Source organism: Canis aureus, chromosome 26, assembly GCF_053574225.1.
Source record: "Canis aureus isolate CA01 chromosome 26, VMU_Caureus_v.1.0, whole genome shotgun sequence".
NCBI lineage: Eukaryota > Metazoa > Chordata > Mammalia > Carnivora > Canidae > Canis > Canis aureus.
Genome location: NC_135636.1, coordinates 10,809,529 through 10,834,529, shown reverse-complemented (window position 1 = coordinate 10,834,529; position 25,001 = coordinate 10,809,529). Strand labels below are relative to the sequence as shown.

The 25,001-nt window shown below is 56.9% G+C and overlaps 1 protein-coding gene across 3 annotated transcripts in view; it reads right to left on the bottom strand.

The window, feature by feature from the left end:
* RRBP1 (ribosome binding protein 1) overlaps positions 1 to 25,001 on the bottom strand; it is a 65,247-nt gene that overhangs the window by 6,571 nt on the left and 33,675 nt on the right. For all 3 annotated transcript variants that reach the window (XM_077872098.1, XM_077872096.1, XM_077872095.1), the window contains exons 3-15: positions 18,992 to 19,140; positions 17,756 to 17,878; positions 14,024 to 14,176; positions 13,067 to 13,185; positions 10,511 to 10,664; positions 8,606 to 8,744; positions 6,530 to 6,708; positions 6,359 to 6,384; positions 3,492 to 3,582; positions 2,601 to 2,693; positions 598 to 690; positions 434 to 517; positions 186 to 275 (exon numbers count right to left, since the gene is read on the bottom strand). In XM_077872098.1, coding sequence (XP_077728224.1) covers positions 186 to 275; positions 434 to 517; positions 598 to 690; positions 2,601 to 2,693; positions 3,492 to 3,582; positions 6,359 to 6,384; positions 6,530 to 6,708; positions 8,606 to 8,744; positions 10,511 to 10,664; positions 13,067 to 13,185; positions 14,024 to 14,176; positions 17,756 to 17,878; positions 18,992 to 19,140 — 1,493 coding nt within the window. The remainder of the gene's footprint in view (positions 1 to 185; positions 276 to 433; positions 518 to 597; positions 691 to 2,600; positions 2,694 to 3,491; positions 3,583 to 6,358; positions 6,385 to 6,529; positions 6,709 to 8,605; positions 8,745 to 10,510; positions 10,665 to 13,066; positions 13,186 to 14,023; positions 14,177 to 17,755; positions 17,879 to 18,991; positions 19,141 to 25,001) is intronic.

Here is a 25,001-nt window from a genome sequence, read left to right as displayed (position 1 = left end):
GAAATAGGGCCCTGGGGGGCAATGACTTGGCCAAAGTCACATGGAGCCAGCATCTAAGCCCAGAGCTCTTTCCCCAAGGGCCCCTGGCCTGCCTCCTGCCTGCAGGCTCTGGAAACTTTCCCGGAAGCCCCCCTGAAGGATACCCAGCTCAGAGCCTGGGTGAGGCCCCACCCCTCATGCCCTACCGTCTCTGCCAGGATGGTGCGGTACTGGTCACACTCGGCCTGCAGATTGTTCTGGGTCTCCTCAGCCTCCCTCAGCTTGGAAGCCAGGTCCTAAGGGCAGAATGGGGCTCCGGTTGGCCAAGCACAAAGGTTTTGCCCAGCTGCCCAGTAAGACAACTTTGGGCACCCTCTCCTCCTGGGACAAGGGGAGGGGAGCAAACGCGACAGCGGGGACCTCGGCAAGGGTGTGTGTCGCCACCCGTGCTTACCGAGGACGGATCTGTGTCAGCCGGCCGCTGCTTCAGCAGCTCCGGGCCCTTCTCTCGGAGTTCCTGCAGCCACTCGGTGTAACTCTGCAACAACATGTGCAAAGTGGGGCCCACAGACATTCCCCATGGGTAGCAGGGCCCCCGGGAGCCGCCTCGCCTCCTACCTGGGGGGCTGAGCTGGAGAGAGCCGGCAACAGGGCCAGCAGGGCCTCCTTGGTCTGGGCCTCCGTCAGGCTGAGCTGCTTCTCGGATTCCTCCTGCAGGCACGGGGAGGGCAGCAGTCAGCATGGTTTAGGGCTACCGGGGGAGCGGTGGTGGAGATGCCTGTCCCCACCTCAGCTCTTGGGGGAGGGACAGGATCAAGAAGCCGGTGGCTGCCTGGGGCTGGTGGGTTGGGGGGCTCAAGCTCAGCGGCAGGTTCTGGTCTCCTTGGCCTGCCTGGGTCAGCTTTGAGAGCTCTCGGCTCTGCTGGATGGAGATGGCAAGCTGGCCCACGTGGCCGGTGCAGGCTCCTGACACCCCCCGCCGGACCCCACCCACAATCAGTTCCCAGTGTTAGAGCTCTCCACGCAAGTATGCGCCCATGCGTGCGTGCAGACCGCCAAGCTGCTGTGGGGGCCGCGGAGGCAACAGAGGGGGAGGTGCTTTAGGAGCCACCGCACAGGGGCTCCCGCCAGCCAAAAGGGGCAAGGATCAGCAACCCTGCTCTACGAAGGGAGGAACCAACCCAGAGGGGTAAGGGGGCACGTCTCCTCTGAGGCCTGACTTGCCCTGGCTGGGCTGTGCCAGTCAGACCCCAGCCGTCCTCCTCAGGGCTCCCATGCAAGGGACTGAAGAAGGACTCAAAGGGCAGTAAAGTGAAGCCTAGCACAGCACATGTGTCCCTCGGGGCACACAAAACCCCTTCCACAGACCCCGGGGAGGCTTCCGGCTAAAACAAAGTCTCATCTCATAACCCAGCCCTGGCCCTGCTGCCGGCCCACCACAATCGTGCCACGGCCAGAGACCCGAGGGTGACATCACAGCCCCGACTGGATTAGAGCCTTCGAGTGGTGTTCTGGAATGTGCATGACAAACAGACGCCCAGCCTGACCACAGCATCTACTTGACCTGGACTCAAGTCTCCGAAGAGGACCCTTCTCGGCTCACCCAGGGATGCACACAATGCTGGTGGCCAATGTGGGCAGCCTGCTGTGGATCCCTGACCTCATGACCCCTGTCAGGCCCCCCGATCACGGGAATCCAAGGCAAGGGCCAGAGGACCTGGAGGGCAGCTCTTATCTGGCTGCAGGGCTGGGAGCAGTCAGGTGACATCTCCTGTCACACGTCTGCATTGGTCACAAGCATTGGTCACAAGCCCGGGTCACCTCCGAGGAGTCTCGGTACAGCTACCACAGCGGGACCCGAGGCCAGCCCTGTACCTCCTGCCCCAACTTGGGGCCTCATCTGATACAACCCTCAGGCTTCCTGGGAGGCTCACGAAAGCCCCTGTAAAGCTCACGATAACAGGACAGACATTCCTTCTGCATGAGTGAGGCTGAGAGGGGAAGGCTGGCCCCTTGGGGCCTTTCATCAAGGCCGGAAACATGTGGTGAGAGCGGCTGGGCGAGGCGTGTGCTGGCCGCCGCCGCTGCCGAGGCCACGTCCCCCGCCAGAGCTAGCTCAGTGCTGGCTCCTGGCCCAGGACTCCAGAGACAGCGTGGGGCCCCCAGACACGGAGTCCCCCCACACTCCCCACTCGGCATGGAGCGCAGGACCAATCAGGCCCCAGGGCCCAAGTGCCTGCTGCTAAAGCCAGCCTGCCTTCCGGGGCGACTGCAGGGATGGATCAGGAAAGCTACGGGGCTAGGACCCGGGAGGCCCTGAGACAGCAGCAGGATGGCCCGACCTCGGACTCGCTCACCATCTCTGCGCCCTGATGGCAAAGGGCTCAGCCGGGGCCCAGCCAGGGCCCAGCGGAGAAACAAAGCCCAGGACAGGGAGAGAGGAGGGGTCGAGGGGGAAGGAGCGGCAGCACAGGGCACATCACCTGCTGGCCCCGGGGCCTGGCAGGCACTGCCGAGGCCCGGGGCCAAGGCTGCTCTGCACGCAGCTGGTGCGTTGTGTGCTTGCCACAAACCACATGGTCTTGACCAACCTCAGGTGAGTCTGAGCAGGGGACTCTGACCTTGGCCTGGGTTAAGGAGCGGAGCTTCTCCTCGCAGGCTCTCTCGGCCGAGGCCAGAGCCTCCATGGCCTTCCAGTTCTTCTCTCGGAGGTCCTGGGGTGGGGGGGGGGGGGGAGACATGGGAAAGTGAGCAGCTAGGTGGGGCGGCCGCCGACACATCCCCCACAGCTGCCTGGCCAGGCTCAGCAGGCCAGGAACCTGCCCCCTCACTCTGCTTGGGACTCCGCAGGGAGACAGCAAGGGACAAAATGCCCTCTCTTTCAGCCCGTGTCTGCGGGGCCCCTCAGGGGCAGCCCGCTGCGGAATGGCTAGGGCAGCAGGGCAAGAGGAGGCGCAAGGAGGTGACAAGAGAGGTCAGCCCGGCTACTCAGAGAGAAGAGGCTCCTGCCACCACTGACCCTCGGCTGGCTCTAGCCACGGGGGCACAGGGAGGTCCAGGTGGGGCCCCCCAGAGAAGAGCAGGTGGGGAAACCAAGGAGCCTGGGCTGTGTGAGGTGCCATGAGGGGCAGCCCCATGGGGAGGAGGCAGCAGAGGCCCCCAGAGCTGCAGAGCTATGGGACCTCTCTGTGCCCTGTTCCTGACACCAGCCTCCCTGCTCCAAGGCGACCATGTGGCCCAGACCAGACCACAGGGTACATTCCAACCCCATCATGGGCTGGGAGTGGGGGAGGGGGCTCCACGCTTGGCCATGTGACCCAGGCCCATCCAGTGGGCATCAGCCCTGGGAATCTGAGGGACCCAAGGGGAGAGGAAGCCCCGAGAAGTAGGCAGGCTTCTAGCCACATAGCATGACGGGACATAAAGAGGCAGCCAAGCCCCTTCCCCTTCCTGAATGGTCAGGGGTGGGTTTCACACAAGCCCAGCCTCTCAGCCATGCCCCTCACACTTACGTTGTTCTTCACTTTCTGCTGCTCAACAGCCTCCTTGAGCTCGGTGGCCTCCTTCTCCAGGCACCACACCTGGGACTCTAGCTCCTTGAGGCTAGAGGGAGATGGTGACATCACTGCTGGGCTCCAAGGGCCCACAGTGTCCCCAGGCCATCTCGGGATGCCCCTTCTGCTGCCCGGACACTTACCCAGAGCCATTCAGCTGGGGCCAATCCCCTCCCCTGCCCTCAACCTCCTCACAGGGCACAAGCTGTCGGGAACCACCCTTGCCCCATATTCTCCACTCATTCCAAGGACCGGGGGCCTGGATGCAGACCCAAAAGGCCACCAGAGTTCTACCTGTGATGCCGGCTGCTGGGACTGCAGAGGTCAGAGCAGCCACAGTGGCCAGGGCAGGGATATACCCCAGACAGTTAGCACTCAGGTTTTGGGGATGCTTTTTCTTCCAGTGAACTGAACCCTGTCACCTGTTCAACCTGGTCCTGCTCTGTGCTCACAGACCATGTCAGCTGACATGACTCCCTGTGGCCACACTGGGTCCTCCACAGACATAGTCTAGGCCTTCTCAGAGGACTACTGAGCTGGACAACTCATGTGGCGCTGTCACCTGCACACCCAACAAAACTCTGGATGCCACTGCCCTCGGCAGCTCACGACAGGCCACTGGCTCTCCACTGTGGGTACAGCAGAACCATCCTTCATCCAAATCTAACTCTATTATGACCCAAAGGCCCCTCCCTCAGGTCTCTGCCCAGGTTCTGGGGAATCAGACCCACATGACCCCCCAGACATCATGGCATGGGAGAGAGCTCAGTCCCATCTTTTTTGTGTTTCTCTCCACATTCAAGAGGCTGGTGGGTGGCTTTAATCACCCTCATCATCCAGAAAGTGAGAGGTTGACACTACTAGAGCTGGACTAGCCATTCCGAGGAACACATTTCAAATAGACGTTTTAATATGTTAGGTTCTGCATTAAACTTTAGGACAGGGAAGGTCCCAGGAACTCGTGCAATCTAAAGTGATTAACTTAGACTTGAAATCAGGAAAGAAGTCCCTGCCCAAGGATGTGCCCACGAGGTGGGGCTGCCTCAGGGAGTCACTAACAGCCAGATAAAGACCTGCAGATCTGTTTGTTTTCATGGGCCAGCCATGGTCGAAAATGTTTTGAAATCCACAATTCTAACACATCCTGGGGCTGAACAAAAAAAAAAACAATTTAAGTGCGGGTTGAGCATGCCAGCTGCCCCACGCACCCTTACTTGGGAGTGGCCTGCCACCATGGCACTGTCTCGCCTTGTTATTCCAAAACCAGCTTTCGTAAAGGCCTTGAATCAGTTGTTGACTCCTTGGGTGTTGGTTTCAGGGCCAAGGAGCCTTGACCCCACCCTTAAAGCTGTGCTGGGATCCCTCACAACTTTGCCTGCAAGCCTCCTGCACCACAGAAGAGCCTGTGGTAAACCAGCCCATGAGCAAACACAAAACAAGATTCTGAGGAGGAAGAGGAAGAAGCAGGCAGATGGCAAGGACACGCTTACCATCACCTCCTTGGTGGCCACTGCCTGAGTTCTAGAACATCTGGGTTGGATCACTCATCTCCACCCAGAATAGGATGGCCAGACCTTGACACAATTTTCTGATAAATTCAGAAGGACATTTCAAAAACCAATTTGTGTCAAACACATCTGCATGGTGCAAAAAATCAGAATTAGCCATATTTGCAATGTGACTTAAGTACTCTACATGTTTGCTGTGTGGTCCAAAAATCTGATCTCAAAATACAGGAGCAGAAACGAAAAACCCACAAAAAATGAAAAACCCTAATCAAACACATTCTCTCCACTCCAACAAATGCCACGAGAAACGAAGTCCACCTGAGCTTTCTGCAAAGCACCACGCAGGAGAAGGGACAAGGAGGGTTTGGTTCTGGGTCTCCCACAAGGCATCTTAGGCTCTCTGGCTTCTTTCCTCAGCCCCCAAATGCAGAGCCTGAGGCTAAGAAAGAAACTCGGGCTATGGCCTGAGGAGGCACAGGGGAGGTGACTCACTGGCAGCAGCCAAGAGAACTGGCCAGAACAAGGGAAACTTGTGAGCTGACGGTCTGGGACATGTATGACCACTGCATGGGGATGAAGGGCGCCCTTCACACCTCCCTGCCACGTGGCTACCCTGTGGAGCCCTGGCCACGGCAGCTGGGAGCCACTTCCCAAGTCTGCGAAAATCTGCTCAGGGATGCACGTTCCAGAGGTGACGGCCCAAGGACTCAGAGCCCCCTAACCCAAGCCAGCCTGCCCAGGTGTCAGCCCCAGTCTTAGCAACAGCAAACCAACAGTCCCCTGAGCACAGCCTGGTGGTGGGCCACCAACACCGAGAAAACATGGTCCGCCAGCAGTGAAGCTACCTCGTGGACAATCCTGTGACTTAGCTCTGGATGGCACAGACCTCACCAATCTGTGTTAAAAAAATAGTGACCCCGCCAGGTTCTCCATCTGGATGTGTAACCATGGCTGCTACTTGATTTATGACCCCAGTCCCTAAAAACCCTTGCCTGGGAGACTCTCTTGACTAGCTAGTCCTTCATCTGAGACATGAATGGAGGGACAGACAGGGGGAGGTAGGTCCAGAACCCCCGGCTGAGGCATCCGCCACTCTCTACACAGATAAGTCTCGCTCCTCAGGAGGAGGCATGGAGCTCTTTGCAAGGATGCCTTCTTTGCTGCCCAGGTCTGTTCCCTGGCCTCAGAGCCACTGGGGGGGAGCAGGGAAAGGTAAGGGCCTCTGAAGGGGCTCCTCCCCGGGGGTCTGTGTGCCCCGCGGAAAGCCCTAGCCTGGGGTCCTGGCCGCCCTGTGCTGAGGGTTCCGTTTCCTCTTACCGGGCCTGATGCTCCGCTCGGCTGGCCTGAAACGAGAGACAGACAGCGCCATGGTCACCATAAGACTGGCCCCTTGTGGCAACTAGTCAGGACAGGGCCCATCCACTCTCAGCCCTCTCTAATCGGCAGGATAGACTCAGTGGCCTTCCCCCACCCCGTCTGCAGGCTGACCTGGGCATCCTGGGTGTCCCGGGCCTGGCCCGCCTCCAGCAGGGCCTCGATGGACCGGATTCTCTCCATGAGCTGTGAGTTCTCGGCCCTGGCCTCCTTGAGCTGCCCATGGAGACCACTCAGCTCCTCAGACTTGCTTTTCACCTCCGCCTCGGAGGACTGAAGTTTGCTGTGCAGCTCTGAGGAAACAGGCAGCAAGGGTGGGTAGGGGCAGGTCACACTAGGATGGACACCCCCACCACCTCCTCTCTGCATGCAGCACCCAGGGCTCCCTCCCCTGCCTCCCATGTGCCTAGGCTGGTAAGACATACTTGTGACCACGGGGGCATCTTACTAGCTGACAGACAAAGTCACGCTGGCTTTGCTCTCCAGGACACATTAAGGTAGAATGAGATGCCTTCAGATCCCTCATGGGAGAATACTGGAAATCCAAAAAGGATTCCAGCTGCAGTTGCTAAACATCTGTTCTCTGGGGTGCGGGCCTGTACCAGCTGAGTTCTGCCTAGGCAAATGGAAGCCAGCACTCTCGCCAACCACCCCAGGCTCCTGGTCTGGCTGCTCCACTCCCCCGACACCCCCACTTCCCAGGCCAAGCAGGCCGACAGATTCCACATCTACCAGCACCCCTGTGGCCAGCACCCCTGCGGCCACTTGGGCCCAGCCTGTTGCCTTTAGACAGAATGACTGGTAAAGCTTCAGCCCTGGCTCCCGGGCCACTCCTGCTCCTCTGGTCCCTTCTCCACCCAGCACCAAAGCATCCAGAAGTCCAATGGGCTCATGCCATCCCCGTCCTAGATGCCCTGAATGCTCCCACCACACACACACAGCACCCCAACCTCACAGGGAGGGTGACCTGGGCCCTGCCCATCTGGTCCCACACTGACCAACTGCCTTCTTGCTCCAATCATGCTTGTTGACTTTATGCATCTGTGTCTTATACAGGCCAAGTTCAACTTCATTCCCATTCTCAGGGACATTGTGCTGGCCATCTCTTCCTCTTTCTGGTCTTTATGAGACCAGCACCTTCCCGTCATCCAGACTTGGCCTGAACATTCCCTCTGCCTTGGAGAGGCCTTCCTGACCACTCAATCTAAAGCCACACCTGGCCTATTAGAGCAGAGGGCAGCAAACTAGGACCAAGGCCCATCCCTGGCCCCACTATCTGTTTCCCTAAGTAAAGCTTTACTGGAACACGGCCAGGTGTGTTTGTTTATACATCGTCTAGGGCTGCTTTCGCTTTAGGGCAGCAGAACTGAGCAGTTATGACAGACCCCATGCACGGCTCTTCAGAGAAACCGCAATGAGCCCTGCTTTAGGTTATGCTGGCTATTCGAAGTCTGTAGAACACAGGGCTACATGACTAGCTGATGCACAGCCATCTACATATGTCTGTCTCTCCAGCTGCCACAGCTTCACTCCTGGCCAAGCACTGGGTGCCACGGCCGTGCTCAGCCTCTGGCAGTCACTTAGAAAATATTTGTGAGCAAGTGACTATGGAGCTGTCGCTAGCCCTGTCTGCCCTATTTCTCCAGGGGCCCTTGACACACCCCTACTTTGCCACGCTCTTCTGATTGTGAAGGTGACCTGTAGGCCTAGGGAGGCCACAGGCTCCCCCTTTGGAACTTGGCCTCTTAGGCCTGGCTGAGTGAGCCAGAAAAGCCAGAAAGGTCCAGAAGGAGTCCCCTGAGAAGGTCAGCAAAGGCCTCTGGAGGTGCTGCAGCTCACCCAGAACCACTCCAGGTTGGGCCCCACAGCAAGGGTGGCTCCAGCTGGTGGCACCTTCCATACCCTAACGCCCAAGCCCAGCCCACAAATTCTGCCCCTTGCATCCATCCTCATAAACTCCACCCTGGCACCTAGTCCTGGTGGCTCTGCCCCCACCCGTGTCCAGGCTTTACCTGGCCGGGTGTGATCCCCACCTCCCGACTCCGTGAGGGGCAGAGTCAGGGATGCCATGCTGTCCTCACTCGCCAACAGGGCTGGCCTGTTTTATAGGCTCTGGCCTGGCAGCAGGGCCAGGGTGCTGTGTAGACCCACGTCTGGCACACACCCGCGGGCCCTCTGGGAGCCCCTTACCAGCCATCTGCTGCTGCTGCTCCTGGGCCTTCTCGGCATCCGCCCGCAGGCTGGCATGGCTGGTCTGGGAGCGGCATAGCTCCCGGCTGACCTCGTCCAGGCGCTTCTGCAGGGCCTCCTCACTCTCCTTGTGAGATGCCTGGGGACCGGGCAGAGGCAAGAGGGCCGTGAGGAGGCTGGAGGGAGGCCGGACCCTCAGCTGGCTCTGAGGTCACAGACACAGAGAGCTCTTCACATCCTGCCACCTGCCCCCCAACAACTGTTATAAAACGCCCCTGGATTTCTGAAGTCAGTTCACCCACAGCAAAACTCTGGGAGGCCACACCCACTCTGGCCCCTGAAAAGGGAGTTCTCGGGCAGAGGCCTCAAGTGAAGAAGCCTGGTTGCTAAAAAGCAGCAGCCCCCTTTTGAATTCAGTGTGACACACAGAGATGCTTCCCACAACCTAAACTTCCAGTCTAACTCAGACTTCCTACATGGGCCCTTTTAAGGTTCACATTTGTTGAGCTTTTTCCGTGCAGAGCCCTATTCTAGGCATCGTGTGGGTATCGGAATGGTTAATGCCCAGCCAGGCCATGACTCGGGTACTATGGTCATGGCCATGTGATGGATGGGGACACTGAGGCTCTGAAATCCCCAGCAGACACCAGGGATGCCTCACTGTTAACCCCAGGACAGCAGAGGAAGCAGCCACATGCCCTGCCTTCCCTCACCACCTGTGGGTGGCTACTCCCAGAAGCTCTGGCATCAGAAGGGAGACAGGACTCTCAGTGGCCCCAGGCTGGGATGGGAGCCCAAGGCCTGGGAGGACAGAAGATGCTCAGAGTTTGGGGCTTACTGGTAAGAGCCCCGGTCCCTTAGAAATGGCACAACATAATGGTCAAAGCTGGGGGCCAGAGTGGAGGTCCCAGCCCCAGAAGCAGCAGAAATACCCAGAAACCTTTGAAACATAATATGGCCAGGCCCAGGCCAGTGGTTCTGATCTCACTGGTATGGGCAGACCTGCTTCACATGAAAGTCAGTACATACCAAATTATCCCTCTCAGTTCCACCCAAACAATCTAAACTGTGTTCCTTTTTGATCCCCTGCAAAACTCAAACATCACCATATCTGCCATGTGCTACCTTCCGTAAGATAGCCCACTGCCCCACGCAGTGCAGCCTAACCTCAGTGACTGAGCTGAAAAGAGCCCTGCAGACCCCCAGCATTCCTAAATGCCCAGCAGGCAAGACATCAAGGCTCCCCCCTCCCAGGCATCCTGCCCCCAAACTGGCCAGCTGGGGGATCTGGAAGCCATGAGGCCAACAGGCAGCAGAGCCCTGAGGCTGAGGCCATCCTGGTTGTCACTCAGGGTACTCTGGGGGAGAACGGCCAGTCTCCTGGGAAGGTTGAGAGCTTCCAGACCACATCCAGAGGCTGAAAAGGAAGAACATCTGCCCAGCCTTGAGGCCAGAGACTGGTACCCCAGGTGGTGGCAAACATGGGAGGTGAAACAGCTCTGGGGCTAGACCCAAGGGCTCACTTCCCGCCTCCATGTGAACTTCAGACTAGTTAGTTACTTAACCTCTCTGAGCCTCAGGTTTCCTTACGAGTACCTATAGACAGTAACAGCACCCACCTGACTGGGTGACAATAAGAATTAGCTGAGTTAATGCTTGCAAAGCACTGAGGACGATGCTTACCACACTGAAAGCACCCATCCCACGTGAACTGTCCATCACTGTTACTAAGGAGGTCCAGGCTGAAGGTTCCAGCCCCAGCAGGCCCAGGTGACCTGCTGTCAAAATCTTGGCTGTTAAGGATGACCCCAGGTGGCCGAGCAAGCTCTGCTCTGTCCCTTCTCTGCAAAGGGGCTTGGTGGGCGGAGTGAATGGGGCACCTAGGTGGCGGCTACCCTGACTCACTTGCAGCTGTAGGACCTGCTTCTCCAAGGCGGCTGTTTTGGTCTCCAGGGCCTTTCGCTGCTGCTCCTCCTGCCGCGCAGCCTCTGATTTCTCCACCAGCTCCTTGCTGACCTTGCTGAGCTCCTGCCGGAGCTTGGCCAGCTCGGTGTTCTGCCTGCAAGACAGTCACCAGCCCCCAACTGACAGACTGAAGCAGCCTCGTGTCAGCTCTCACCGGCTACAAGAGCTGCCCCTGGGTGATGGGGAATGGCGGTCAAGCCTTCCCTCCAGGGCACCTACTCTTTCACAAGTGGTTGCCCAAGCCCTGAAGTCTCTTGAACTGTCAGTCATGTTGAGCTCTATGCGTGTTGGTGAAGATGTTCTTTTATCAGCATGGTATACACACCAGATAGAGCCAGAGCAAAATGTGCACTACAGTGTCCCCTGGGAGCCCTGCCCAGAAACAGCTAGAAATTCAGAGAAAAGGCAAGACACCTTTTTCCTCCCTGCTGATCTAGGACCAGACATGCTCCAGATGCAAGTTGACTTGGCCATGGTACCCTCTAGGTGTGGGGCAGGGAGGGGGGTCAGCAGCCAGCTGGATCCATGCACCCCAGTTGTCCGGATGACTGCACCACAGCTAGGCCAAGAGGCCACCGGAAGTGGGGGGATTGAGGCACTTTACAAAATGGACCGTTCAACACTGTGCAAAAACTGGATCTCAGGACTGGTAACAAGTCCGGAAGTGAAGGAAGAAAACGTGATAAAAAGAAAAAGAAAGGCAAGTGAAAACCTGCCTTCCCCAGGGTGAGGAGCTGGTCGGCACACCAGCCCCCTTCACTAGGACTAGGACACCTCTACAAGGCAGGACTGCCAAGGGACAGTACGAGGCAAGACAGAGGGGACAGACAAGACTGCCCACAGCCCCGCAAGGTGGCAGCAGACCAGGTGGAGGCAAGAAACCCAGCCAAGAGCAGCTGTGCTCTGCTGGCTGAGGGGTAGGTGGGCCCTACCTCTCTGCACTCGGCTTTTCCTGGCTGTACCAGGGTGGCCGTCCCAAAGCCCTCTGCAGGGTAGGTAGCTCAAGCACCCGAAGGCCAAGATTCAAGATGGGAGGGCTTCCATGAAAGGCTGGACTCCAGCACCGTGGGACGGAGGTGGGAGGCTAGGTGGGTGGCTCCTTGGGACTGCTCTGGAGCCCTGGGAATGCCAGCCCTGGCCTGGGAACGCCACCCCACGGGTGTGGGGGTGTGGGGCAGACCTTCCACAAAGGGAGCCAGAGGCTGCACCTTAGCGTCACAGGTCTAAAGGCTTTACCACTTTCCCCAGGAGGCTGCAGTGGATTCCACATGAGAGGGGAAGCCAAAGCGTTCCTCCCACCCCCCTGTTCACCTTCTGCTTGTAGCTGCTAAGGAGACCACAGCTACCAAACCCCTAGTCTGCTGACAGACCAGGCTGGGGATGAAGATGTGCACTTACACACACCCAGGGAGGATCTCCAGACAGAAAAGACCAGCCTGGGAGAGGAGGCCTTTAGATCACACTCTGCCCTGGGGGAAGCCCCCGCCCCCCACAAAACCAGACACAGGGACACAGACTCCCCTTCCTGGCCCAGCTCCTGGGCTGACGACACTCTCCCCACCTGACGTGCAGCTAAAGGACAGAGGATACCAGCATCCTCTCCCTTTATCAGTGTTTTTGGCCAAAAAGGGTGCTCTGGGGATGATACGGAAGCCCACAAAGTCCTTTCAGGATGCTTCAGGCCCAGAAGGCAAGAAAGTGTGAATCAAAAGGAAACACAGTGGGGCTTCATCTGGGCTGGCCTGTTGTGATTGTAATGCTCAAGTCAGGAAGTCAGAGGAAAGCTGCCCCGCCCTTTACTCAGTGAGGTCACTGCAGCCTTCTGGGGTCAGCCCACTCTCTGGACTCCACTGAACAGGTCAGGCCATGTGCTGTAATGCAGTACTTAATACCAGTGCATCCGAGGACAAACGTCCCTTCCAGCACAGAGACCCCGTCCCCAAGGGAGAATCCAAGGGCTCAGGCTACAGTGGGTCCCTGCATCACCATCAAACTCTGAACCGGGACAATCTGCAAGCCCCTGATATTCTGGGCTACCTTCAGAAGTTTTTAAAAGCCTCAAATCAGGATGTGGTGAGGATGGACGTGGAAGAAGTATGTGCTCCCCAGGAGGGCCAGATGCCAGCACCAGCCAGCACCCAAGGGGCGTGTGGACAAGTGGGCACTGGGCCCGGGCAGGCTGGGGCTCACCAGCTCTCCCTGGGGCCTTGACCACATGTGAGGATGTCAGCTGTGCATCGGAAGGCCTGGCTACTCAGAAGCACACGGCAGCGTGGAGTGTCGGGCCAGAGCCCTCAGTGGGGACAGAATGCAAATGCACAGCCAGCTCCACGCACTCACCTGTGGGGCCCATGCCAGGCTGCCACGCCAGCCCCACATCTCATAAGAAACTAGAATGCACCTTCAAAGCCTCAAGGGAGGCTAGGGGACCCCTCCTGAGCTCCAGAGCCCCAACAAGGTGCCCTCGTGGTGTCTGAATGGGGCTGCTGAGCTTACTTGCTCTCCACCTGGCTCGTGGCCTGGTTCAAGGCATCCCTCAGGATGGAATTTTCCTGCTGCAGACGGGCCAGCTGTGTGTTGGGGCCGTTCTCCAACTGCTCCTGAAGGGTCCGGATCTGAAAAGTCAGTGAAGGCCCATCAGAGTGCCACTCGGCCTCACAGGGAGCTGGCTTCGGAAGTGAGGCCAGTGAGGTCCCAGCTCACAAACAAACGCGCCAAGGGCGTCACCCTCTCCACACAGGGTAAGGAGGACACCCCTTAGAAAGGCACAGCTCCAGCATCAGAGGCAGGGTGATCTCCCCCACCCCTGAGCCTCGCTGTTTACAGCCTCCAGGCAGCAAGCGCTTGGCCTGAGCCGCAGACCCACTCCATGCATTCTGCCTCTGATGTCACCAGGTTAACTGCTCTGACACTGAGCATGCAGCCACAAGCCACAGCCTACAACTGTCCCGAGGAAGGCTGGCTTCCTGCCCTCAGATTTCCTGTGGTGCGTCCTGAGCCACACAGTGGGGAGGAGGCCATGGCCCAGCACAAGCAGAGCACCACTCAGGGGACAAGGCCCAGTGGCTCCAGGTGGCCCCACTGGCCTCGGGCAGCTCAGGCCGCTGGTTCTACAGGTTCCTCCCAGCCTCAAGCAGAGAAAGAAGAGCCAGCTGGCATGACCATGGAGTCACATGGAGGCTGGGAACTGACTCGCCGGCACCCAGGAGACAGGACGTGGCGCTGCCCACTTGGGACCAGGATGTTTTCGAAAAGCGCTCTTTAGAGTCTATTTTATAGCTTCCTGGTTGTTGACCTTTAAACACACCCATGGTGGTCTGGCTGGCAACATCTGGCCAGATGAAAGGGCCCCTCCCTCTAAACCAAACCAGACTCTGAACACAACCCCCTGCCCCATGGGCACCCCCCCACACACCCCAGGCCCTATGACAGTGCTCCCCACTGGCAGCTTACCTTGCCCTGCAGCTGCTGCACCTCCTTCACATGCTCCCGGTAGCTGGCTTGCATGCGCGCCTGCACGGCTGTGATCTCCTGCTCCCGGGCCACCAGCTGCTTCTTCACCTTGGCCTCCCCCGCTGCTGCCTTAGCCTTTTCTGCTGCCAGCTCCTAGGAGAAAATGAAGGCAGGACCAACGTCATCACATCCCAGATGTCACCTGGGGCTGGGAGCTTAAGACCCCTTCTCCTGAGTTCCCAGAGAGACCAAGCCAGCCATGGCAGAGAATCAGCATGAGACAGGGGTCCCCAGAAAAGCCTACTGGCCTGACCAGTAGGGGCCTCCATGGCAGGCCTTAACCATGTGGAGATAGCAGACACAGAAGGAACCGAGTAAACATGTCACTGTCTTGTGCTCTCCGGCATCCCTGACTCAGCCCTGCTAGAGTTACAACACCATGGCGAGGCTGGGGCCCTGACATCCAGGCCCTGGGATGCCCTACTTGAGAATCTGTATCAGGACAGCAGAGGCTGTGAGCCTTGATGACTGGGGTGGGGACACAGACAATGCCCATCCCAGCATGACTAGGGGGTTGGCCCCACTCCTGGAGGGGCTGGGTCTCTGGCACAGCTGCTCTGGTCCTCCCTGCAGTCTAGGGAACATCTGCTCTGGTCAGTATCAGATGCCCATGATGAACACAAGATGCTGGGTCTGGGAACCTGATCCAGGCAAAGGCAGAGCATAGGGTGGGAAGAGCTGTCATGGGAGAGGGGCTGGCTGGGGTCTGTGTCATTCCTGAAAGATGGCAATGGCTGGAAGCCACAGGAAGCAGAGAGTGACACCTGGAAGGATGATGCAAAGAGGCTCCTGGGGTGGGGGTGCTCTCTGCCCAGAGGGCCTCTGTCCCAGACTGGCAACTGGTGTGGGCCGAGCTGGCCTGTGTGACCACAATGACCAAGTGTCTCACAAGACTCCAGGCCCTGTCCCATCCCTATCCTGGGCAGGAGACTAGAGAATTGGGAAATTCTCTTGCTCTCCAAGACAAGGCTGCCAGGGAGACCTATCCCAAAGGGCCAGTGTATCCCCCCTGGCTGGGACAAGAGCAATCAGAGAGTATGAGAGAAGCTAGGCTGATGAGGGGGGGCCTCTGGGTACCAGAGTTGCTGTGTGTGCTTGGCCTTCCCTGAGACCACCCGGGACCCATTGGCCTCACCATTTACACCATCATCTTCAGGCTCCACTCAGGGTGAGAGCCCACAGGAGTATGAGGGCCACACTAAGGGACACACTTCATTGATTATCTATAGGAACGAGAGAGGTGGCCAACAGTGTGCATCCACTCTGATACAAGCGGGCATCTCACTCTCAGTTCTCTTGGTAAGATGAGGGTCATGATCCCTATTTTAAAGCAGACCTCACTGATCCATGGGGGAGATACATCGTCCAAGGCTGGGAAGGCTTCCTCTGAACTGTGTGCTGGCCCTAGGCCTCAGCGGCCACTCATGAACAAGCAGCCTGCTGGGCTGAGCCAAGCAAGGTGGCCAGAATCACAGGGGACAGAATCACAAGGACACATGATTTCAGTGATGACCTCCGTGGCGCAGGGAGAAGAAAGCGGGGCTGTGGAAGGTTTCTCGAAGGAGGGAGGCCAAAGGAGTCTTCAAGCATAAGGAGAAAATGTCAGCCAGCTATGCAGGGAAAGGCATTTGAGGGTAAGGAGGCGAGGCCCAGGGATGGCAATGAAGGGCCAGCGTGTTGAGGGAGCTGAGGGGTGCAGACTCCAGTCTAAGGATTAGGAGCTACTGGCATTGCTTACAGAGGGCCTTCACAGGACCACGTTAGCACCTGGGAGCACAAGAGAGCCTCCTCAGGCTGCAGGGAGGAGGGTGTGGTCAGGGGAGGGGGGCCTGGATGCCTCGGAGTGAGATGGGTAATGCACACCAAGGGTGTGTCCCTGTGTGTCTCACAGAGCCCTGCAGCTTGCAGATAGGGAGACACTACCAGGCGAGAGCTGGAACGCATCTGGACGTGGGGAGGGCATCTGTAGGTGGGCTGCCAATGTGGTTTTGGAAATCTTGTCAAGGGGCCACCACTGAGCAAGAGCCGTAAGCGTCCAGCATGAGGGGCAGCATCCAAGGGGCCTCCTGCAGGGTCTGCTCCCCCCAGGCCCCTGGTGCCCTGCCCATGGTGGTCGCAGACCCCAGCAATGGAGAAGACACAGGCCACCGGGACTGGCAGAGGCTGCACTCACTCATCACACCTCCAGCCCACCCTAAATTCATGGGGGCAGGTACAAGCAACTAGCCAGACAGCCACATGGCCTGGCAGCTGTGGGAATACTCGCTCCCACTTCCTCTCACTGGAACTTTATTTGGGGCGGGGTGGGGATAAGGGGAGGTCAATGAATCTCACAGGGATTTTTCAGTTTGTCCGGAAACAGGGTACAGAAGGATGGCTCCCCGAAACCACAGACTTAACCAACGGTGTGCTGGCTGGCTGGCCCTCAGGGTGGGAGGGCTGGGATTTCCATGGTATAAATACTCATGGCCCAGGGCACGCTACCGGCCCAGGCAGAGAGGCTGCACAGCCAGCTCCTGGGAGCAGGGCGAGTGGCTCCAGCCATCCTGCATTTACCCAACAAAGGAAGAAGGCTACACATGGACAGTCTTGACAGAGATGATTGATGGGGTCCACTGGGCAGAAGGTTCCCGAGCTCTAAGGAAGGCCACAGAGACCTGCCTTTTTCTTTTCTCCTGGGTAGAGCATTAACCATGAGTTACCATCCAAAGGCCCATCCTCTGCTCTTGCCATTTCCACCACACAAACTTCACTATTTGGCTCGGGGCCGCATCCCTCCAACTGAGGTTAGAAACTCAGCCTACCTGGTTTCTGACTATTCTCAAACAAGCAGATAGAGGTGGCCCAAGGAAGGGCTGTAGCCCAGACCCCCAGTCCTAGGTCATCTCCCTGGGCCTGCTGCCTGGACAGAAGAGGCAGGTAAGCAGAGGGAGGGTGAGAGCAAGCCACAGAATTTTGCTGAAAAAGACAGCTTTCAAATTGGGTATAACCAGCCCCATAGTGCTCTCCCCAGGAGAGAGGGAAGGGAAAAGGCCAGGGAGTTCTGACAGGGGTGGTGGGGGGAAGGGGGGGGCCTTTGTGCCATGTATCCTGACACATCCTGAGTGATGCCCCCCAGCTCACTGTGGCAGCTTGGACCCGTGACTATCATTTATGAAGCGCAAATGTTACGTGGACAGCAAGCCTTCAGCTGATATGAAGGAGCCAGCCGTTTCCTTGCAGGTCTGCTCCACAGACATCAGAGAAGGGAGAAAAGCAGCTCCTCCACTGCCGTCCCCTGCCTTCCCTTCCCCATGAAGTTTTGCTCCAATTCTCAACAAATCTACCTTGGATCCACAGGGCCCAACCTCCTTTCAGGGTGCATACCCTAAAAGGATGGCCCATCACCTACTGAAGGCCCCAATCCCCAAGTTCACATCCCCGTGTTCTTAGGTAGTCATGGGAGGGAGCCCCCACCCCCTAGAGCTCTACAGGGGCCACTAAAGGCGAACCAGTCCCAGGTCGGCAGCTCCCAGACAGCGAGGCCTTCCACAGCCACAGACCTACCACCGTGAAAGCCAGGTACAAGCCCGCAGGCCCGACTGAGCAAGGAGCCCAGGCAGGAAGGCCAGCCCATGATCCTGGGGCAGCACTGGCACGGCCCGCTCATGGCCGGGCAGGCGCACAGCCTACCTTATTCACCTCCCTCAGTTTGCTCTTCGCAACAGCCGCGTCCTCCTGCTCTGTGGCCAGCAGCTTCTCCTTCTCTTCTAGCTGGCGCTTCAGAATCGCCACGGGGTCACCCTTCTGAGTAGCCTAGGAGTGCCCACAGAGCAGTGTTAACAGCTTGCTCCAGAAACCAGACCCAGACGCATGACCAGACAGCAGTGAGGCAGGGCTTCTAGATGACTCCACACACTTCTGGGGAAACGCACCCCTGCTCAGCCACCGTCTCCTCAAGGAGAGAGGCCCAGACTCACCGCAGGCCGCCATCCCCAGAGTAGACCTCCCCTCCCAAGATCTCCACACTTCAGCTTGCAGCCTGCAGGCTTCTCACAGCAGCTAAGGGGTGGGCACTGAGCTGGAAATGATGACTAATTGCCCGTCAGTGGGGTAGGAAGGGGCCCTGGCCGCCATTGGTCCAAGTTAGTGGGAAACACCACGCTCTTAAAAACTACCCCAGATATCCAAAGCTTTTGGTCTAAACAGTTCCCGTGTACAGTGGGCCTAGAGGCATGGCAGCCCGCGTGACTTGTTTGACGTGCCACACCTCAGCGAGGGCCAGGACGGAAGTAAACCCCACTGGCCTCAGGGCAGGAGTCACTGGCCTGGCTCTCAGGACACCTGCCAACATCACCTACCACAAGGGTGCCACAAAACTCTTCAGCAAAATTACCTACAGCTCTGACTCTGGATAAGGAACAAGCATGTGCCATGCAGCATCTCCTAGGGACAGCTCTTTCACCATACGCACCAGAGGACAGGTGCCAGCCTCTGAACTGGCCCCCAGTGGCAGGGACATCAGAGAAAGGTGCTCCCGAGACTGTCACAGGGCTCCCTACCATGAGCGTGTCCCTACAACCTTCTGTCCTGCACACAAGCCAGCTGGACCTCAGCTCCCACGTTCACCCTCAGGCTCATGTGACATAGAGCGCAGCCCTGGCCTGTAATGGCCTTCCTGCTTCTGGGTCTGAGGCAGAGGGTGAGGCTGAGGCATACGCAGGGTGATTCACGCAGCCTGTGCCTGAGAGGGGCTGACAGGGTTCTGCCCAGAGAGGCAAGTGGAGGCTGTTATATGAACTCTGTGTGGCTTGGCAAGCTGTTCATGGCCAGCCCAATGGGATCACTCAGGGGTGACTGGGGGCCCAGGACCACATAAGTACTGCAACTCACTGGCCCCAAGGGGAAAGCAGGGAGGGTTGGGCCCACCTTATGCCAGGTGTCTTGAATGACACCAGCCTTCTCGGACAGGATCTCAATGAGCCGCTGGGCCTCACCCTCGTTGAATACCATGCTTCCAACTGTGGAGACCAGCGTCTTGTAGGGGAGGTAGAGAGGGCTGTCAGAGTCTGGAGGCCCTGTGCAGGGAGAGAGAAGGAGCAGGGACTTAGCCTCAGATCTCAGCAACCAAGCGGGTCATGCCTCGAAGCAGCGGGGACCAGGCCGAGTCGAGGACCGTCCAGCTGTCTGGGCTATGCAGGCCAAGTGCACAGCCTGCCTGGGAACCCTGGGCTCTTTCAGAGTGCTGGGAAATGGACAGATGACAGATCCCTGCACAACCCTCCCAACTGCCCAAAGAGAGCAGAGGAGGCAAGGTCCCCGAAAATAAAGAAAGGCTATTTTCCTGGGTTGGAGGAGGTGTACCCTCCCCCCATGTATCATCAAAATGAGAACTAAGCAAGGCACACTTTCCCCAAAGGTGCTTTTCTCTTTCCTTCTTTTTCCAGCAAAGTGTTTGGTCCAGTTCTCACCCTGCATGGTCCAGCAAGTTTCACCGCCTGCCATGACCAAGCCCTACGGCCCCAGGGCCCTGCATGAACACAGACCTCACAGCCGCAACCCCATGGTCATGAGACAAGGATGGAAAGCAAAGACTCGCATCTCTCAGGCGGCACCTCAGTGGTCCCAGGGACCAAAGGCTCTTCCCACACATCCGGGCTCAAACATAATTTTTTCGGCTTCTCGAAGCCTCAGGCCGGTTTTAGGAGGGGAGGCTGGGCTGGGTTATTTCACAATGGGCCTGCCTGATTGTCCGTCCGTGAGTGACTTCCTGAAGGGCACAGAGTCAGGTACCAACAGCCACCTGTCACTTTTGCAGTGCTCCTGATGCCCCCTTGCCCTCCCCCCCCACACACACACACTCACACAGGGCACTCACACTCACTGTGCAGGCTCTCCTGCAGCCTTGAGGACAGGACAGGGGGAACCGAGGGGCCCCAGCTGGCAACAAATACCCCTGAAATGCCCGGGGAATTCCTCGTGTTGAGGCCCAGCTTTTCCCCATGGCCCAGTGACTGGGAGGAGGGGGAGGGGGGTGGGAGGGGTGGGGGTGGTGGGCAGAGACAAGCAACAGAAGGGCAACAGGCCTGCCTGCCCAGGCACCTCCAGCAACACCAAGCTCCCAGAGGACAATGAATGGGGGAGGTTTCCATGGCAACCCTAAAGTCTCTGGCCTGTCATAATATTTTCACTGACTAGTCACAATATTTTCATCGCAAGTCAAAGCACTTAGCATTGATACCTTAATGGGGGAATGTGGGACGTGGGCGAGTGGGTTGCTATGAGCACCTTCTCTGGAGAATTCCTTACCTTGGTGAAGCCGGGGAGAGTAAAAACCACCACCCTGAAAGTCCTAAGAGCTCAAAGGTGTCATGAAAGTGAAGTGGAGGTGGGTCCACGCTCCCTTCTGCCTTTCCTCTTTTCACTGAGATACATATGTAAAATGATTTTAATGGCAAACTTAAATGCACCAGGAAAAGCATTCTGAATACAGCTGAGCCAAAAACAAAGCAAAAACCCACTGTTGAGTTCACTACTGCAAGAAAACCCCACCGTTGACAGGCCCCCTGCTTCTCCCCCTCAGCCTGTTAGATGCTCACTGCCAAGGTTTTCCAGAAGAGGCACGTCCACTCTTTCAAAGATATAGCCAGAGTAGGACTGGGCAGGACAGCCTCTCTGAAGCCGACCACCACACAGTCTCCCCTCCTGACTTGGGCAAGGTGTACTGTGCGCCCCGATATGCGGGCCACCAGCCACGCGTGGCTCCCGGGCACTTGAAATGCAGCTAGCACGAACCCACGTGTACGACAGGTACGAGTAAACCCCAGATTTTGAAGGTTCGGTGTGGAAAAAATAAAAAATAGAATGTAAACTGTAATAATTTTCTGTATTGACTGCATGTTGAAATAATACTTGGGGTAAATTGGGTTAAAAAAATATATCACTAAAATGAATTCTCTTGTTTGCCTTTTCTCGTGTGGCCATTAGGAAAGTCTCAATTACATGTATAGCTCACACATGCGGCTCACACTGTATTTTCCCCCCCAAAGCAGGCCCCCCTGAACCCCTGTTGGCCATGTCCCTACAGAGGCCTCACACTGATCATGGGCTCAGGCCTCTCTTGAAGTCCCACCTAGAAGGATGGTCCATAATTCCTTTCTTCTAGGTCCCAATAGTCCCTACTGCACCACTGGGCAGGAGAGGGGACATCTAAATAATGGAGCTACATTTTCTTTGGAGCTCTTTTTCCTCACAGACATACCCAGTGGTCTCGACAGACTGCATGCCCTCCTGGAGGGCCAGGGAGACGGACCCTAACACACTCTGTCTGTAGAATGTTTCCAAGAGTATCCTGTGCCATTCACCTTTATGCAAACTTTCTAATTATATTAAATGTCATTAGATATTTTAGTGAACCAAGTAAGGAAAACTTGAACAAGTGGAACAATCTAAAATTACATACAGCAAAATTGAACTCCCACCCCCCTGCCCAATCTCCCCACAGAAACTTCCATGGCCTTCTCTGTGTTCATATGAACACCATCTTTTAAATTTTATTTAGAGAGCCAAAACTTTATAATTTTTAATTAGCTCTTTTAGGAAGAATGGGGCTGTCTTTATTCTCCCCCAAATCAGGGGAAGTAAAAATGAAAGAAAAAAGTACTCAGAAGTATAAACCAGAACTTCTGGACCCCGTGTGAACTGCATTTACTTCTGCGTTTCAAGATCCTCTCACCAAACCAGTGGCACTAAGTTTACTTCGATGCCTGTTCCTGGGAGATGGACACACTGACTCCCACCAATAAGTAACATGCCCACAGGACCTAACACGGGCTGGCATGTTACACATCTTCAGCAAATACTCGAAGATGAGAAATAATCCTTGGTATTGTTAAACCTTAAGGCACTAAAATGAATTTGTCAAAGACCAACATCTCATCTGTTAAGCCACCGACTTGATAAAGACCACGAGGCAGTGAATTCTAGGGAGGTCAGCTCACTGGCAGCCTGCTCCCACAGCCCGTGCTTTGCCCAACTTGGTGAGTCCAAAATACCAGGAACGGGTGAGCAGGAAGGCCTGGAGGAAGAAGGATGTAGCAGGAAAGCAGAGTGGAGAGACAGGACCAGGGTTTCACTGCTCTGGAGTAATCCTGACCCGTCTGGCAGGGGACCCAGTTAACACCCCCAGGGGCTGGGCCCCGCAAGGCTGCACAGGTCTGCCTCGGGGGGGCGGGGGGGGGGGGTCCAGCCTCCTTGGAGTGTTCCTTCACTTCTAGGGGACGGCTCCCATGGGGTCTGGGCCAGAACTCTCAGAGGTGTAGACTTGCCAGGGGGAGCCGGAAATAAGATTTTTATGTGTCATCTCCTGACCTTTAGTGCTGACAGTGAATTCAATGAAAAGTAAATAAATCAAACCACTGTGGGCTTGAACAAACACACATGTGGGCCATGTCTGACCTGCAGGTCACCTCTGTCCTTGGGCAATGGGGAACTAAGGTCAGAACAAGGCCCCTGAGCCAGATGGCCTGGGCTCAATTTCCAGCTCAGCACCTGCCTACCTGGGCATCCTTGGCCTTGGTTTCCTCATCTATGAAATGGGGGTAATAATCAATTGTTCCTCTCTCACAGCTTCACTGGAAAGATGAAATCCCAACACACCTGGAACAATGCCTGGCCCAAAAAGCACCGCAAAGTCAACCAACAGAGCCACCTTCAAGCCCCAGTCACAGGAGGGGCTCATGGGGGCTAAAGCGACTCTGCCCTTCCTCCCATTCCCACCAAAGGAACAGGGAAGTCACACAAAGGTGGTGCCCAGGAGCCAGCCCTGCAGATAGAGCAGCAGAGCCCACAGACACTGCCTTGCACCCTGGTCTGCACCGTCATGAGGCTGAAGGGGCAACATGTCTGTAAAGCAGGGACATACTGTGATGGGAGATGGCCCTCTGCTCCCAGGGCCCCCAGCCAAGGAGCATGCAGCACCAGATAATGTGCTTAATGCCTCATATTCCAAAACCAGGTGCCTTTCTGTGACCACGCTGGGAGGTCCAGTCACCTAAAATTAAACTCATCTTGCAAAAAGGCACTTAGGAATTCCTTTCTCACTGTCAACTTTGGAGTCCTCTGGGGAGAGTTTTCTCTTTGCCTAACTACCAGCACCCCCAGCAGCCAGGTCTCAGTGTTGGGACCCAGTGCTATGGGCAGCAGCCCCTCCGCTCTCCCCATTACTGGCACGCTCCCGCACAGCTCACATCTTGCCAACTTGACCAATAGGGTGGTGCCAACAGCTGCTCATCAATGGGAGGTGATTATGGCTTGGGCCCTGCAACAGCCCATCACAGGGATCCCGCTTAATGCCAGGAGCTGGTGCATGCAGGTGCCCGGTGGCCTGGCCCAGGGCAGGCAGGTCCCAACGGCCTCCATCTACAAAGTAGCTCACGCTGGGTACCTGGCAGTCAGTCCCTGGAAAGGTAAGTTGGAGGTGGAACTGCCAGCTAAGAGGCAGAGGAGACATGGGCCGCATGGCAACCATGCAGCAGATCCGTACAAAGGGAACCTGCGGAGCGCATGCTGCCAAGGAAGCAACCGTGGCAGCAGTGCCAAGAAAAGATTTCAAAGCAAGGGATGCTTCAGCCAGGCACTGCTGGGTGAGGAGAAAGCGAGGGTGGCGGGGAAAGGAGGGCAGCGAGGACAGGCAGTGAGGCTTGGAAGGGCCTCACTATTCCAAGCAGAGAGAAGCAAGACTAGAGTAAGTCCATGTCTTCACACGCCCCAGGGATCTGGATTCTATCTCACAGGCAAGGAGCAACGCCAGTAGGAGAAAGGTCTGCAACTGGAGAATGCTATTTCAGGACACCTGGGGACAAGACTGGAGACAGAGGCAGATGAGGGAAGAGTCCAGGGCCAAGCACCAGGCCTAAGGGCGCCAAAAAAGCTGAGCTGGGGGCAGAGGCCCGGGTGTCAATCCAGGGACTCTGGCAGTGGAGCTGCCACAGGCATGAGGTCTTGAGGGCTGGGGGAGAACTCCAATAGCAAAAGCACTTATTTGTTCAGGAAACATCCCAACCAGTTCTTCAAGCTTGTCTCAGACACACAGAGGCAGGCCCAAAGGCTGCTGCATCCTGACCCTGCATGAGTGCCATCCCAACAGTGGAGGCCAGGGGACCCTGTGTGGCTCCCACAAGAGGAAGCCAGACCCCAACCAGGGAGACTTCCAGGCCCTGACATCCTCAGTGACCTGAGCCAAACTTGGGTCGGAGGCCCCAGGGTCCAGGAAGGGCTCCCCTGTGCCTCCTTGAAGGCTACCACTGCACAAGCAATCATCTGATTTAGAGAGGAGCCCGACTCCTGCTGGCCCCAAGCCCAGAAGGCACCTCCACCACCGCCCCCCTTCTATGCCCCACCACAATCAGAGAAGCCAGCAGGCATATCTGTTTCTCGAGACATAGAACTAGCCAGTATCTCTGCCAGACTCCCCACTGGCTTCACACTGGGGGAAAGAGGCCACAGAGGGTCCTCCTGAGTTTGCGGGAAAGCAGCCTCCCATGGCCCTGGATGGATGATTCCCTGAATGCATCAGAGGTGGCAGCTGCAGCTCACAAGCAGCTCGCACACAGCCAACCTAAGCTCAGCTCAGGCTGCAAAGCCTGCCACTGCCCAGGGGCTGCTGTGCCCTTCCGATCCGATAAAAGCCCTGGAGGAGCAGCCACACGGGACCCCTGAGTGCCACAGACACGAACATCTGGTGTTTTAACTGCATGGAGCAAAGTACAAATAATATTAAGAGCAGCTCGATTTGGAGCCTTCGAATCAGGCCTTCTCCTTTGGAGAAAAAAGTAATCTGTCAGCAACTCGGGAGGTTGTGCATTTCATAACATTAGTCTCATGGAATTTAAAAATCCGTAATAGATTAAATGACTTTTTCTCATAACTTTTCCCCCAA